This window comes from Halichoerus grypus, chromosome 3 (genome assembly GCF_964656455.1).
Source record: "Halichoerus grypus chromosome 3, mHalGry1.hap1.1, whole genome shotgun sequence".
NCBI classification, from domain to species: domain Eukaryota; kingdom Metazoa; phylum Chordata; class Mammalia; order Carnivora; family Phocidae; genus Halichoerus; species Halichoerus grypus.
Window position 1 is genome coordinate 200,702,992 of NC_135714.1, and position 17,305 is coordinate 200,720,296.

A 17,305-nucleotide genomic window follows, 5' to 3' on the forward strand; every position below is an offset into this window, starting at 1 on the left:
ACCTGGTAATTTTTATAGGCAAAAATATTTTTCCAATGCTATTAAAACTATTGTCTAATGAGGCTTCTTTCATAAAAGCGTATTTAAACTTGGAAAATAATTTGTCCACATTATCAGTAATATAGACATCTTCTAGTAGTAAAATAAGTTCATATTATTTGTTTGGGTTTTCATGCATATGAAATCTAACAATGGAAAACCTTTTATAAATTTAAAAAATGGCTTTGTTTTTCATATTAAGGCACAACAGATGCAGACTGATGTGGTGAAATGACACAGTTCTATGAAGAATTAACAGTTATAATTAATAATAAGGTATAGAACACTGCAGAAGTCAGAGTAACAGAACTGTATTTGAATCTGTCCAATTTAGATTTTAGACACAAATTGGGTTACTCATCTATTATCTTCATGTGCTAAAGAGTTATGCGATTTTTTCATAGTTTATATATAAAATATCATTTCCCTTCATTCATTTAAAATAAAGAAGAAGGAAACAATCATTTATATATGTATAACTTAACACTCAATGGATCTTTTAAAGTAGCTAAAGCACCAAAGATAGGCTTCTTAATCTATTTTAAAACAAAATAGAGAATTATAGTAGGATTTCAACTGCTATTTTTAAGTGAAAAGATTTTACTACATATATGCTAATTAAAAATCTGCCTCATCTAAAAAAATTTGAGTTAAGCATATCACTAAGGATTAAAAAAATACTTCACACTAGTGATGCGTCACATACATTCTCTTCTGTAATGTTCATTAAATTTTTTTTTATAAAATAGAATTTAGGCCTATAATGCCTTTTTGAGAGTTAGAACTGGTCAATGTAATAGATATATACATAATATATATTGTTTTCTGTTTTAAGAAGCTTGTTTAAGAAAAATTTTAAATTATTTTAAGATTTTATTTATTTATTTGACAGAGATACAGCAAGAGGGGGGAACACAAGCAGGGGGAGTGGGAGAGGGAGAAGCAGGCTTCCCGCTGAGCAGGGAGCCCGATGCGGGGCTCGATCCCAGGACCCTGGGATCATGACCTGAGCCAAAGGCAGACGCTTAACCGACTGAGCCACCCAGGCGCCCCTAAATTATTTTAAATGTAACAAGTTTAAAGATAATAAAAACCACCATTATTCTAATTATATGAACTCACTCTTTAGACAAAAACATCTATATTATAAATTCTGTAGAAGAGCTTGAGTATCAAAGTACTGTTCTTCCCAGTAATGCATTAATTTCATAGACCTCAAAGTCAGAATTCTAGTACAACTGAAATACTTGCAGTCATGCCTCAGGCTTTTTTTTTTTTTTAAATAGTTTTACTCTTTTAATTAATATATAAAAAACTTGAATTTATAATATATCCCAAATTTCAACTAATATGTACTTAGAGAAATTTATTTGACACTAATTTTATCAAATAAATTATGTTACAGAGTTAATATAAATCGATTAGAAATTACTGTAAATATTAAATGCATTAATCAAAACTAATATCCATATATACCAAATATCTTTTAAAATAGTCAATTATCATCAAATGTAAATTCTCATACAGATTTAACTGCATTTGTGTTTTTTACTCCTCAATTTTTGTTATGCTTATAAAACCTATTCCTTTATAATTCGACATTTTAATTTCAGTTAAAAAACTTGGTAATGCTTTCTTTTAAAAAAATAAAACTCAGAAGTATTTTGACTGTGTATCCATTTATTGATACACATCAAACTCATAACTGGAAACTTTCATTAAATATGAACTGAAACTATTGGTGTACTATATATTTTATAGAGGACAGTATGGGTGTTTGATAACTTGAAGATCAGTCACACATACCTTATATTTTGATATCTCAAGACACTCAGTCATTCCAATATTCATTAAGTACTTACTCTATGTCAAGCACTATTGTAGGTGTTGCATTATTTTATATGTTTCAATGTTTCAATAATATAATATTTTGGTACCTTTTATGAAACTCTGGTACCTTTGTGAAACTTATATATGCTCTTTTAGATTTTTCAGTCTTTTATAATTTAAATATTATCTTTCTCCCAAATATGACTATTCTCTTTTATAAAGGACACGTCTATTTTTCCTTGAAATTGTATAAATATTTTATTTTTTGAAGATAATTTATAAAGTCAACCCCTACTCCCCACCTCCCCCGCTCCCTTCAACCTTTGGCTCTTGGACAACAAAGGCTAAGGTAATACTAACCCACAAAAGGTCTTTAAAAAAACAATTAAACAAGGAGAAAAACTTTCTGTCAAAATGGGTTGAGTCGTATTCCAGTCCCTAAAGGTGAGAATGGGTTCACCTTTGCCCACATCAAAGCGTCATTCAATGAGATAGTGGATTTCCCATCTTCAAGGAAAAATACAGGGCCCTGTACACAGAGTTGAGGAAAGAGAAGATGGGATTATAAATTTGCAACATGCTTTAAACTTCCAGAAACAGACTCCCTTTAATTAAAAAAAAACAAAAACAAAAACAAAACCACTGGCAGTATTCAGACAATGCTAATAGAAAATTTTATAATATGAGAAAAATCAGATTTTTTAACCGCTCCAAATATACAAAAAATTTTAAATATCTTAACACTATGCCCCCATGTCTTTCAAAATAGAATTTGGTTTTATAATCTGAATTCTTTGAATATAGTAGTGCTATCAATGACAAAGGTATTGCTAATCTGCTAACTAATACTAAATTAACATTTTATAAAGACATATATATGCCCAGCCTAGATTTAAATACACTTTACTATTTTACTCATATAGCCGACATCAATACAGCTGGGGAAATCATTTAAGCCAGAAGCTCTGAAACTGCTCTCAAGAAGATGAAAAGTATATTACTGTGTATGTGTATACATAATTTAAAATCATGTCAATCATATGATGTACTAGCATATTTATGATTCAGTTACTCAGGTACTTTGCATGTCAAGGGTGGTTCTGAAGAACCAAATGCAAAAAAAGACCTTTTAATCTATTTCTCCCAAACTCTCAGAAAGAAAAAGGAAAGAAAAGCATGATTTCAAAAACAAAATGAACTAAGAACTAATCTTCTTAATTATTTTCTAAAGTTATCAGATTTTTAATCACAATTTCAAATGATACAGCTTGTTGTTACTAAACCATGTTTAGACATTGGAAAACCCATCATATGAAGTGGACTGCTTCCTACTCAAAGATACTTGATATTTCACAGTTAAAACCAGAACATTAATTTTCTGTTGAGAGAAAAGATCCTGAGAGGGAAGCGCCCCATTCACATTAGTCCTAGCTGATAATTAGTAGGTCCTTTCCTATCGCAGGTTTGGGTGCAGAGAGGTGAGGCAGCGTATGTGCCAGGTCCTTTGGCTACTGCAGATGGAACGGAGAAAAAGAACCTGAAGAGGGGAAGAGAAACAGGAAGGTGCAGCAGGAATATGAAGGAGGAGAAACAGGAAGGGGCACTAGGAATATGAAGGAGGAGAAACAGGAAGGGGCGCTAGGAATACGAAGGAAGAGAAACAGGAAGGGGCGCTAGGAATACGAAGGAGGAGAAACAGGAAGGGGCGCTAGGAATACGAAGGAAGAGAAACAGGAAGGGGCGATAGGAATATGAAGGAAGAGAAACAGGAAGGTGCAGCAGGAATATGAAGGAGGAGAAACAGGAAGGGGCACTAGGAATATGAAGGAGGAGAAACAGGAAGGGGCGCTAGGAATACGAAGGAAGAGAAACAGGAAGGGGCGCTAGGAATACGAAGGAAGAGAAACAGGAAGGTGCAGCAGGAATATGAAGGAGGAGAAACAGGAAGGGGCACTAGGAATATGAAGGAGGAGAAACAGGAAGGGGCGCTAGGAATACGAAGGAAGAGAAACAGGAAGGGGCGCTAGGAATACGAAGGAGGAGAAACAGGAAGGGGCGCTAGGAATACGAAGGAAGAGAAACAGGAAGGGGCGATAGGAATATGAAGGAAGAGAAACAGGAAGGGGCGATAGGAATATGAAGGAAGAGAAACAGGAAGGGGCGTGCTAGGACTATGAAGGAAGAGAAACAGGAAGGGGCGCTAGGAATATGAAGGAAGGACTAGGGCACAGGGAGGGCAGGGAGTAGCACTGAAGATATATTCTTAAAAATTGCATGATGTTTTTTGCTCTTAATTATAAGTTATTGAATTTACTGCTTTGATTCTTTATCTTTGAACATAAGTGGATAAAAAAGCATGCACACAACTAAGTGTCCTATCTGTTTTTTGGACTATATTAGCATATTCTGAAGACGTAATTAGTTGATAGTCTCAAGTCAAGCTATGGTGAGGGTTTACGTAAGCAGCAAGCTATTTAATTTACTTCAAGTGGTTATCCCAAAAACAGCTGTCCCCATTGGCCTGGCATATCAGTATTAGAGATGTAATTAGTCACATTCCATCAGAAATAGAAGAATCCACTGTGTAAAATGTGAACATTTTTCTGGGAAGTGGTGTTCTTTCAGTCCGGACTGGAGCTTCAATCTGCAGTCTATGTGGACTCAGCTTGGTTTCTCTGTGTGGACACCTCCACCTGGCCTAGCTCTGAGACCATGAAGACGTCTCCACTTTCCCCAGAAGTGGGGCACTGGGAGGTATTATTCCCCATCATTACTTTTGACTGTACACTAGGGACCTTCCTTAGGGATTAGCCCTCCCTCATGATCGATCCCAATAATTTGTAATTGCTGAAAAATTCAGAAAGTCAATGTAAGAACATGTATATCAACAATATACATATGCCAGTTCTTAATTTCTTTGTGTTTATAAAATACAAATGGAGACTACAAAGTTAATTTTAATCTATTGCGATATGATAATTTATAACTGTGTTGACTGTTGCTTTGTCCTCCCCTTTTTAATTTCCCTAAGGATATGATCTACATGTATTTTTAGCATTTGTTACTAAGTATACCTATTACATGAATTGCTTTCATGATAATAATACCATGACCATCTCTCTGAATTTATTTTAAGGACAGAGAGACCATTTATACCAACTACAGAGCATTAAGGGCGATATGTTCTCACTAGGCAAGAGTCCTCTTTATAGGTACCTACTTTTATTCAGATTATGCTTACTTTAAGACCACATTTTTAAAAATAATGAAACAAGGGAAACAATGGAAATGAACAACTTATGCCTTACATTAGGCTATACCTGGATTTTTAATCCCGTAAGACAAGAGATGTGGATATCAGAATGACTGGGCAGGTTTGATCCAGTCACGTAATCTGGTCCAACAATTCCTCTGAGCGGTTCTTGCTGTAGTCTCTTTAGTAAAGTTGCATAAACCATCTTTTGTGAATCAGAAGGGGGAGTATATGCAGACTCTTCCGATGATCTATATTTTCAACAGATATTACATTTTCATTTTTGTAGAACCAAAGAATTACTAAGGTTTAAATCAGAAATCCTCAGTCCCTGGGGCGCCTGGGTGGCTCAGTTGTTAAGTGTCTGCCTTCGGCTCAGGTCATGATCCCAGGGTCCTGGGATCAAGCCCCACATTGGGCTCCCTGCTCAGCGGGAAGCCCGCTTCTCCCTCTCCCACTCCCCCTGCTTGTGTTCCCTCTCTCGCTGTGTCTCTGTCAAATAAATAAAATCTTTAAAAAAAAAAAAAAAAAAGAAATCCTCAGTCCCTGAGGATTATTTAGTCCCCATTTAGAGATGATGGCAACTTAGACTTAATTTATAGTAAAATGAATGACTTCAAAAAGGCAGAAAAGAACAGGATTGTAAATTATTACTGAATCTATGCTAAGCAAACCAAGATGCATTATTTGGCTACGATTAATAGTGAGCCAATCCACATTTTCAACAAGTTTGCCTATAATATTAAGTAATACTTCCACACTCCAATTTTCACATCATCTCCACTCACCGGCTGACGGATTGTGTGCAAGCTCTCCACGCATCCAACTCCTTGGAAAGGTGCTCAATTTTTAAAGGCACGGACACCACCCGATGTTTTAACAGCTGACTAAAACATGTGAAAAAGAAATTAACATCTGACGTCCAAGACTACAATATCAAAAAAGCAAATGAGCTTTAAATAACTGCAATTTCAGATTTAACAACTACAGTTCAAAAATATATGTGTATATATGAATGTGTGTGTGCACATGCGTGCACACTTACTTGTATATCTGGCCTTTAAGTTCCCTGAAGTCAAAGATGTTCAGTAAATATCAGCTGGATGACGGTCTGAGTGAGCAGACCAATGAATGAACTGCAAGGGAGGCGTTGGGGGCAATGGGTGAAATAGGAGATGGGGGGGATGAAGGAGTGCACTTGTGATGAGCACAGGGTGTTGTATGGAAGTGCTGAATCATTATACTGTACACCTGACACTAATATTACACTGAATGTTAACTGGAATTTAAATAAAAACTTAAAAAAATAAAATGGAAAACTAGTAAATAGGTAAACAAATGGAGGAACAAGCGAATGGTGGCGAATGGACAGACAAGCCAAGCAACGGTGTATAATAGCCCCACATGACTACTGTATGGTACAACGCACGGCTGAATTAGAAATGAGTATTAGAGGAATAAGGGATTAAGTGGGAGAACAGCAAGAGAAGAATGTCAACTAGTGCAAAGGAACGGAAATGCTGACTTCAATTCTTTAAAGACAGAGATGTGTGAAAAAAGGCAGTAAAACAGTGACATCAGTGATCCATCACATCTGTGTAGAGAAAACTGGAAAAGAGATATAATTAGTATTAATTAGGAAGCTTTAGATAAAGAATTACCAGTCCTAGTTTCTATAGTAAGTTACAAACTCATTGCGTTTTCCAAGGAACTAGTTAGCTGAAATTTAAAAGTAAAAGCTGTTTGGGAGATAGAAACAGAACGTAAGACCTTAGAGATGAAGTAAGGGTTAAGTAAGCCGTTCTGTAACGTACATTTTATGATTCCTGCTAGTTGTCATCTGCTGGGCCATGATAACACTTGGTGAGGAAAAAGGTATAAATCTCCCCCTACACACACACACATGCACACATAGGTTTAACACTGTAGTAATATTAACTGAAATCGGCTAGTGGCTTATCATTTTCTTTTACCCCAAATTACTGAACTTAAAATTTTGATTGACAACGTGGCTAACTCCAAAATGAATTCCTTAAGCACCCTGGCTTCCCTGTCTACAAATGTGCACTTGATAGGACTTTATCTGTCCAGTAGTTAAAGATGATCTACTATATATAAAGCAGTGATGAAAAGTGAGGAGGAAATCCAAGGTAAATAGGTGGAGGGGACGCTGACAGACTATCAGGGACAGCTTCCATATGTATGGGATCACAAGTAATTCAGTTTGGCCGGAGTGGGGAACTGAGAAGGCTACAATGGGACACATGGTCAGAACCCTATTTTTGCACACCTTTAACGTAAGACTAAGGATCTGGAAGCTCTGTGATGGACAGTGGGGAGTCGGGAGGGTACCGAGGAAGGGGGGTGCTTCTGGGGAGGCGGATGCCACAGCAGGAAGGGGATGCAGCGGGAGAAGAACAGAGATGCAGAGATCAGGTGAGCAGATGCAGCGCTATGGCAGGAGGGAGTTAATGCAGACCCTAACTATGGCGGTCAGAGAAAACAATTAATCAGGACCTAATCATGTACTTCTGGGCAAGAGAAACACAATGACACCATCAAAAGAAAGAGAGAACACAGGAGAAGCAGCAGATTTGAGGAGGAAGAGGAGTTTCACGTTGAGCACACGAAGTTGAGGCCAGAGTCTGTGAGCCACAGAAACAATGCGTGAATATAAAAACCACCACGGAGGTGACGGGTGGAGCTCCAGAAATGGGGAGGTTTCTAAGGGCAGAGAACTGAGGGGAAAGAGGGGTGGAGGGAGACCGGGAGAGCAAGCTGGGAAGCAGAGGAAGGGAGGAAGAAGAGGGCCAAAGAGAAAAGCCCTGGGGGCTCAGCATGAGGGGTGAGGGCAGCAGCATGAGCACAAGACAACAGACGCCATAATCAGGCAAGTAAGAAGTTCCTTCCAATTAGGGCCTTCTTAATTTCTCCTTCTAAACTAGCATGTTTAGATACATTCTCCCAAGTCTCTCCCGCCTTACATGTAAAAGCCTCCTTTTAGTTCTGATATTATTCCAAGGGACCATTTTCTCTCTCCTTTCATTACCCAAGTCATATATAAATGGAACATATTTCATAATATTTTCATCCCATGTGGTACACGCTATTGCTCCCATAAGATATTTTAATATTGTTAAACGTTGCCTTCGAGTTTGGGTCTGCTGCCTGCACAGAAACTGATTTTTCCTTTAGTTTCCCGGTAGTACCACTCCACACTGTCCCTCAGCCTGGTCCAGGTGGCAGCCCAGTCGCCGAGACAGGAAAGAGAAAGGAGGGGGGAGGAAGCTTTCTCTCAGAAAGTCCGCCCCGCGTGAAGGGCACTCAGACAAACTGCTTTTACCCACAGACTCAGCATTTTTAGGAGTCAGCTACTCTGCTGTGTAGCAAACTAGTCAACTTGGAAATGATGTTTTGCAAAGGTGCTGTGGATTCTTTTTGACTGTAACTAGTTTTAAGCACAATGGCTGAAGTTATTAGCAAGCTGACAGAAAATAGAGGGGTTTGGGAGGACTGTCAGGCATGACTCTAAAGTAGTGAGTTACCCGCTGTTCACAAATCCTCTTTGCCTTTTCCTACCCTAGAGATCGGAAAGCTAAAATACACAGTTTCTCTGCTTCTTCTAAAAACAGGGTTCCACAGTTCTGGCTGAAGGGATGCGGGCATATAACGCAAGGGGACCTCTCCTTCCTGAGTCAGATGCCTCATGCTCTGGGGTCCCTATCCTGTCACCCTTCTCTGCTTCCTGCTTAGAATGCAGACCCTGTCACCCTGGGTTCCTCAAGCAAGTGGAAGGAAGCCAAGGAGGTCAGTGTCAAAAGAAGGGAAGAATTCAGGTCCTGGATGGACTCTGTGAACAGCTCTAACAGCCCTGGAATGCCGACCAGATGTCTTGACATAAGACCAAGAAACCCCATGTGTTTAAGCTAGAATTAGGATTTCTATTATTTACATCCTAATTCACTTCTAATTCATATAGTTTATCACTGCTTTATTATAAAGTACAGGCTGAATGAATTAATGGATGCATACAATATGTATTTGGTGCCTTCTAGGATACACTTAGAGACTATCTTAGTGAAGGGAATTTCTCAAATTTCATAACAGAAGGGAAATCGGTTTTACCTTGTATACTCATAAAGTGCTGGAACAATGCTTTGGTACTGTCTTCTGATAGCCAATAATGCACCAATATAACCACATAATATGAGCAATTCATTTCGAGCTCTAAAAGAGAATATATTTATTTTTTTAATTCCATAACTTGAGGTCTAGAACATTACTCACATATGTAGTTACTGTACTTGTATCTCTATATTTTGATGACTGACATTTATAGCAAAATATGTTTAGAAAATTTTCCAAATTGAAGATGTTTTATAAGTTAACTCTTATTCACACATTTATGCTATACCACAAATAACGTTTAACTCTTGCCTTCTTTTTTCCTCTATTCCTTGACTGTTTCTTCATGTAAATTTTTCTCTAAGTAACTCATTAGGCCCAATCTAGGAATTCCTGGCATGTTGTACAGACTCTAGGAAAGGACAGAGCATACCCACTCCACGTCCTGCTAGGGAAACTTGTCAAAGTTGGGCAAAGATGCCCAAGGCTGTGGCATCATCTTTTCCACACACACCATTAAAGCAAAAATAGCGCAAAGCCTCCGTTACAAACTACACACTGTGTCTGGGGACTTTTCATTCTATGGACAACAGTGTCCTTAAATTATACTTGAATGCAGGGATGGTGTTTATTTTTCACTTCCTAGCACCTTCACTTTTTTCCCCAGCCTCATTTGCTTTTTTGCACACAGTGGCTATTTAATAGATATGACCACTAGCTTCTTGAGGACTAAGACTACCCCAAAGCTTTGAATTAGCTCTATTTGAGCCAGGTAGGGGAGAGAGTGTGTGTTTGTGTGTGAGTGTGTGTGCATGCGTGCGCACGTGCGTGTGTGTACAAACACATATATAAACATACGCACTCTGGGTATTAGTAAACAGGACCACTAAGACTACTTCTGTTTCAAATTGACCTCTGTATGTTTTCTTAAGAATAGCAAATAAAGGGGCACCTAGGTAGCTCAGTAGGTTAAGTGTCCAACTCTTGGTTTCAGCTCAAGTCATGATCTCAGGGTCATGAGATTGAACCCCAAGTTGGGCTCTGAGCTCAGCCCACAGTCTGCTTGAGATTCTCTCTATTCCTCTTCCTCTCCCCCCTCCACTCTCTCCTTCTAAAATAAATAAATCAATAGCAAATAAAAATGTAATTTTTCTACAAGGGCATCTACCTGTCCAAGATGATCTTATTTCATGATCTGAACACTAAAAACAAAATAACCATTTTAAAACATTACATAGGTTCAGTTATATATTTTGAAGAAAGAGTACTCACTTAGTACATGTATGCAAGACTAATTTTTCAGTACGAATATAACTCAACAGGTCAAGAACAGGATAAATGGTATCCAGTGTCCAATCTGAACTAGTGATGTATTCTGGCAAAATAAAACAAAATAAGAGATTCTCTCTAAGTATTAAAACATGTTCATCCAATTTTTAACTTATGTAATTCTCTTCTGGTAAATCCCAACTACCTCCTTATTTTCTAGGTCACAAGTATTTTTGTATTTACCCTCTCCCAAGTTCCCATACCATACAGTACAATCACCAATCTCTTTATTTTTTATATTTAGTCCAGTGATGGGTATTAAGGAGGGCACGCACTGAACGGAGCACTGGGTGTTATACGCAAACAATGAATCGTGGAACACTACATCAAAAACTAATGATGTAATGTATGTTGACTAACATAATAAAAAAAAAATTAGGATGGCCAGTGCTTGATTTTAAGGTTGCTTATCAGTATTAATGAAAGGATCAAATAAATGAGATTTTAGATTATACTACCAAATAAAAACTTACCTTTGATGTAATCAATACCAATAGGAAGGGCTTTTTCAGGTTCCTGACTTAATAAATAATACTTCACAGTTTCAAATATATTACCATCTGCCTGGGCTGTCTCCGCTAACTGCGTACATTCCTCTACCGTGGGGAGCTTGCACTGAAAAGTAATTGGTTTTGATGACGTTACTAAAATTTACAGGGATAAAAGCAGCAGTATAAGTACTAAACATTTCCAATATGTCTAGTATGTTTTTCTTATTGAATCGCTCAAAATAGATATAAATGAAATAATTTGTATTAAAAGCATACATTTATGAAAATATCCTTAGGATCTAATAACAATAAATAGGGTATTACCTAATGAGTTAAAAGTTTTTCATCACATAAATACCTAATAAAAGAGGTACAACGAAATTGTCCTGACTGTGATATTGGAATTAGTATCCACGCATATAATTCAGAAAAAAACTGCTGAGATTTGTTATTTCAAGATATACGGACTGATGCCAGAAACTACATTAAATGTAGAAAACATCAACGATACACTCTTCCACGGCCTCTACACTCAAGTTTCATTTCATTTGGCCTTTGAGACAAAGCCACGTCATTTCAAGCAGGAAGGCAAAACACGTACAAGCCCTCAAAGTTTTTAGCTCTGACATTCTGAAATACCACAAAATGGAGATTTTGAGCCTATGAGATTTCGTCACTGTAAAATACAAAGCAATACTCCCTATTTTTTCCAAATATTTTTTTTTTCCTGTTCAAACAGAGAGTCTGCTCCTCCCTAAGGTAAGTTCTTCTGCTTCCATAATGTAGGCATGAATTAAGGTATCGTTTATATCCAAATCTGATGTGTTCATGATGTTTGAAGTGGAAGTGTTGAAAGTTTGCTGGTTTGTTTCTAAGCAACACCTATAAATAGTTGAACGCTTCGGCTCGCTGGTCTTTGGCAACCGTGGAGAAGGTGCTCCCAGTGCAGAGAGGATTCTGTGTTGTGACCCCACATGCCGCAGTTCAATCTCCGAAGGCCGTCTGTCTGCTCGCCTTTGAGATTCATCACTCTCTTCCCTTCGTACTTTCCCTTTATGTCCCCTCAAGTCACTAAGATGGTTTATTCGACCTATTTATTAATGCATTTATTCAAGAGTTTCATAACTTCTGTGATTTAAAGTGGGTGGGGGGTGGGAGAAGTAGGTGATGGGGACTAAGGAGCGCTCTTGTTGGGAGGAGCACCGGGTGATGTATGGAAGTGATGAATCCCTATATTGTACACCTGAGACCAATATAACACTGGATGTTAACTACCCGGAAGTTAAATAAAAACATAAAAAATAAATAAAAATTTGGTAAACTGAACATTTTAGATTCCTCAATCTCTCTCTTAAAAAATTACAACAAACTAAATTAAAGGAGCTTTCATACATATAACATTTCACATTGCTTCCCCATCTTCATTTACTAAATGCCAGTTATTTACTGAGCAACTACTATGTGCTAGGTACTCTGCCTGGCTAGATAAAATAAAGCTTCTTCACTTTGAGACATGCTCAAAGAGTAAAGGAAATAAAAAAATGGTTTCTGTTGAAATTTTATTCTCAAATAAAATATAAGAGTAAGATGATCATTCCTGTCATTTCTGTCTTACCTTAAAATTCCAAAAGTTATATAAATTAATATAATATTTGAAAACATAATTTTTAGCATTGCTTGTGAAGTTGTCCAGAGCTAGTAACACCTTTACACACACTGACTAGAGTGTCTAAAGAGTTATTAATGAAGTCTGACCAGAAAGTCTGATGACATCCTTTTAGAACATGTGATGAAAAGACTATGTAAACGCCATCTTACCCATGTCATTACCAGGGTGTAAACACAGATATTTTGCCTCTCTAAGCCCCAATATTAGCGCCTGCTGTTCTCACCTCAGGAGGTATGTGGGTTACACTTAAAGCATTAGGCAGGGCGCCTGGGTGGCACAGTGGGTTACGTGGCGGACTTCGGCTCAGGTCCTGGTCTCAGGGTCCTGGGACTGAGCCTGGCACAGGGCCCTGCACTCAGCGGGGAGCCGGCTTCGCCCTCTCTCCGCCCCCCCCGCCCTCTTCTCCCTCTGCTCCCACTCTTTCTCATATCAATAAATAGAACTTAAAAAAGGGGCACTATGCGGCAAATGTACACTTCCTACTTCCTTCCCTATTTGAATCTCAACATGGAAATTGCTTTTATTTGTCATGTTTGTAAAAGCAAGTGTGGCTCATTTAAAAAATAATTCACAGAATACAAAGTGTAAAAAGAAGTTAGATCACCCAAAATCTCACAACCCCCTGGTCACTGTGCACACTTATCCTTTCACAAGTATTTCCCCTGGTATCACAGTCACTCACACACACACACTCACACATACGCTCACTCACACATACCTGCTCACACACTCACACCCACTCTCACACACTCACACACATGCTCACAACACACACACACATATGCTCACACACACATGGTCACACACCCGCTCACACATACACTCACTCACACACACATACCCGCTCACACACACACACACTCACACACATATGCTCACAACACACATACGCTCACACACACGCTCACACACACACATACCCGCTCACACACTCACCCACTCTCACACACTCACATACGCTCACAACACTCACACACACTCACACTCACACACACATGGTCACACATACACGCTCACACACACATGCTTACAACACACACTCAAACGCTCACACACACGCTCACACATACACGCTCACACACACACATGCTCACACACACACGGTCTCACACACACACACATACACTCACACAAACACGCTCACACTCACACACACTCTCACACACACACATGCTCACAACACACACACACATGGTCACACACATGCTCACACATACGCTCACTCACACACACATACACGCTCACACACACACACATGCTCACAACACACACACACATATGCTCACACACACATACACGCTCATACACTCACGCTCTCACACACGCTCTCACACATGCTCACACTCACACACACACACTCCTTGTCTATTTGCACTATCATAATACTTAGTAAGTATCCACTGATGGATATCCCCATCCCCACTCAGCCCCTGGGGACAAATCAAGGTTCATGTAAGTGAAACAAAACATTGTTTTTTGGAGTTAAAGATAAAATGTTTTATTATATCTTATATTTTTCTTAACAAGAACTTTACATATCTCCTTAAATATGCTATAAATAACAAATACGTACAGTTATTTTCAAAATGAAAATCACATGGCATGTGCATATTTCGTATTCTGCTTTTTTATATGACTGTTTTACAGCCATCTACCAATGTCAATAAAAACAGAGCTTCATGATCTTTTTAATGGATTAAAAGCACTGAAATACAGAAATGTACTGCAATTTACATAAACAATCTTCCGATTATTGAATATTTTGGTTGTTTTTATATATGATCTTGGTACGTAAATTCCTATATTCTACAAAGGAATAATTTTTTAAGGCGCTTTAGAGTAATGCATGTGAATTTCATTATACTTCATTAACTCTTTTAAGGATCCTAAGTTGCCTATTTTTAAAAAGTTAGCATACATGTTCCTTACAATGCAGCGTGGCAGAGTGGGAAGGGCTTGGGACGTGGAGGCAGACATGCTGAAGCTGAAATTCACCCTCCACCTTTAACTGAGGGCAGTTCCTTACCTTCTCTGAGCTCACTTTCTTTGTAAAATATGAACAATAGCCCCTGCTTTTCAGGGTTTCATGAGAGTTGAGTAAAACGCAAATCTATGTGAAAATCTAGAACTATTCCAAGCATACAGTAGAAGCTCACAAATGTCATGTATTGTTACCATTTCTGTTATATTTATAAAAGGGTTGGAAAGGGATATGTTTGTCTCTCTGCCTGAATCTCTATGTGCCCAAACCTAAAATAAGTTAAATCACAGCACTGCATTCCAAACTGGAGTATGTAATATCCTTTGCGTACCTTCTCATGAAGATCATTTATCTCTTCAGTACACCCTGGGTAGAAAGCACAGAGTTTAACTAACTGCAGTTCATTATCAGGAGTCATCAGGAGAAGATCAGCTGCCAGGTTCCTATGTACATAACAAAAGGGGAAACTTCATTTAAGGAAAAAAATCTAAAAATAACATTTAGAACTATTTCAAAGGAAGAAAACTCTACCACCTCCCTCGATTTTCTACTTATGTAAACAGTACTAATTTTCTACCTAATTATGAAAGTCTTCTAAATGTAGATGACAGAAACTGAAGAGCATGAAGGATAAATGGATTATGAAATTTCTATAATTTTTTAAAAATCAAAATGAATCTTTATATATTTGCAATTAATTTTGTTATTACAGAATAATTCTCTAACCAAACTAAGTAGTATTAGATATATTCTTTGGAGTGAACTATAAAGCAAACTTTGTGAAAACTAATTCTCATCAGCTTTAGTTATGCTAGCCAGCCGCGGCTGGATTAGCCAGCTCCTTAAAACCAACAGAATACTTAGATGTTTTAAGTTTAGAATTTTGGATATTCTGCATCTCTCCTAAACTTTAGGTGGAAATCAAAGATAGAAATGCAATTTTCTGATTTACTTTTTAAAGATTCAATAAATGGAATAAATCACTTAAAAAATAAGGTATTTTAAGGTGTTGTATGGACTCAACAGCTTTACATTAAAAATATTTTGCATACCACTTTTTAAAAATCACTAGGTAAAAAGTTTTTGGTTGCATACATCATAACTGAGAAGACACTAATTTTGAATGGTTTGAGAAGTTATTCTATTTTCAAGAAACTGATATATGACACATTCAGCATAACTTGAGAATAGACAATTATTTCAAATGTGAATTTCTGAAGGGAAGACTTCTGAGAGTAAAATCCTCCCTCACCTTCTTTGTAAAGCCTTCAGTAAAATGTACGTTGGTCATTTATGTGAATAATTATTTTAAAAATATTAAGAGATATTTAATCAAGAATATCATGGGCACAGAACAGGAATAGAGACAACTTGTGTGTGTCAAATATTCTATCATCACAGAGCAGGTAAATCTTTGAGTGTTTTTACAAGTTTCAGATTAGGGTAATTCATCTGTTCTTACTAAAAGGTTTAAATAACTGTATTTTCTTTTCTTTCTTTTTTTTTTTTTTTTAAGATTTTATTTATTTATTTGACAGAGAGAGACAGTGAGAGAGGGAACACAAGCGGGGGGAGTGGGAGAGGGAGAAGCAGGCTTCCCGTGGAGCAGGGAGCCCGATGTGGGACTCGATCCCAGGACCCCGGGATCATGACCTGAGCCGAAGGCAGACGCTTAACGACTGAGCCACCCAGGCGCCCAAATAACTGTATTTTCTGATACCAACATTTAATAGCAGTGTTCAATTATGTCCATGAGAATATAGAAATTACCACTTGCTTTTATAGTGCATAAAATAGCTGTGCTAAAATTCTATTCAAATACAAAAACCTGACTTTCTCACTGTAGAATTATATCCTGATACACTGAAATTTATAGCAATGCTAGCTAATTTTATTCACTCTTTAGTGTAATTTACTATTTATTGAAAATTCAGTTCACCAATTGGGGAAAATGTATATATTTGTAATGATACAAACCTACCAAATAATCTAAAATCTTAAATTTTGCTACCAGAACAGGCATTTTTCACTTGCTTAGCTATTAACTATCATTTTGTACTGTAGAAAGTCACAGTTTGTTTATTACACAAGTTTTAAGTATAAAATCCGGAGTGATTTTGTATCTAGGCTACAGGAACAGTTCTTATTACTTTGTAGTTAGGTTTCATATGTTATAAATTCTATAAATGAACTAGCATTCTGTAAAACAATGAAGCAAGAACAGGTAATGATCTTAATATAGAGTTAATATTCTAAAACTAAAATAAAACATAGTTTTTTAATTAAATGTTTTTATAAAACTAGATAATACCTGAATCCAACAGATGGAAAGCTAGAAAGAAAAGGATTTTAAATATGAATACCATGGATAATATGCAACGAGAACCAAGAAGAAGGAAACTTTCCCCAGTAAATGTTATGAACATTCTCTCGAAATTATGCAGCTATCCATTTTTACCTAAATTTCTGGAGCTCTATGAATACCCCTGAGGATTACAGATTCCTCCTGGAAATAAACCTGATCGGCACCACATATTTCAGAATTTGAACTTTATCCTAGTTTATGGTACATGTATCTATGGATATAT

General features: G+C 37.3%; 1 protein-coding gene across 6 annotated transcripts in view; it reads right to left on the minus strand.

Moving 5' to 3' along the window:
* The window catches only part of WDR17 (WD repeat domain 17), a 110,303-nt gene that overhangs the window by 5,214 nt on the left and 87,784 nt on the right, over window positions 1-17,305 (minus strand). For 3 of the 6 annotated variants that reach the window (XM_078069872.1, XM_078069873.1, XM_078069877.1), the window contains 7 exons: window positions 17,029-17,049; window positions 15,049-15,160; window positions 11,050-11,191; window positions 10,520-10,622; window positions 9,248-9,349; window positions 5,911-6,009; window positions 5,190-5,373 (listed from right to left, as the gene is read on the minus strand). In XM_078069872.1, coding sequence (XP_077925998.1) covers window positions 5,190-5,373; window positions 5,911-6,009; window positions 9,248-9,349; window positions 10,520-10,622; window positions 11,050-11,191; window positions 15,049-15,160; window positions 17,029-17,049 — 763 coding nt within the window. Of the gene's footprint in view, window positions 1-1,050; window positions 2,399-5,189; window positions 5,374-5,910; window positions 6,010-9,247; window positions 9,350-10,519; window positions 10,623-11,049; window positions 11,192-15,048; window positions 15,161-17,028; window positions 17,050-17,305 lie in introns of those variants that run through there. The other 3 variants (XM_078069875.1, XM_078069874.1, XM_078069876.1) reach the window with 3 other exon arrangements.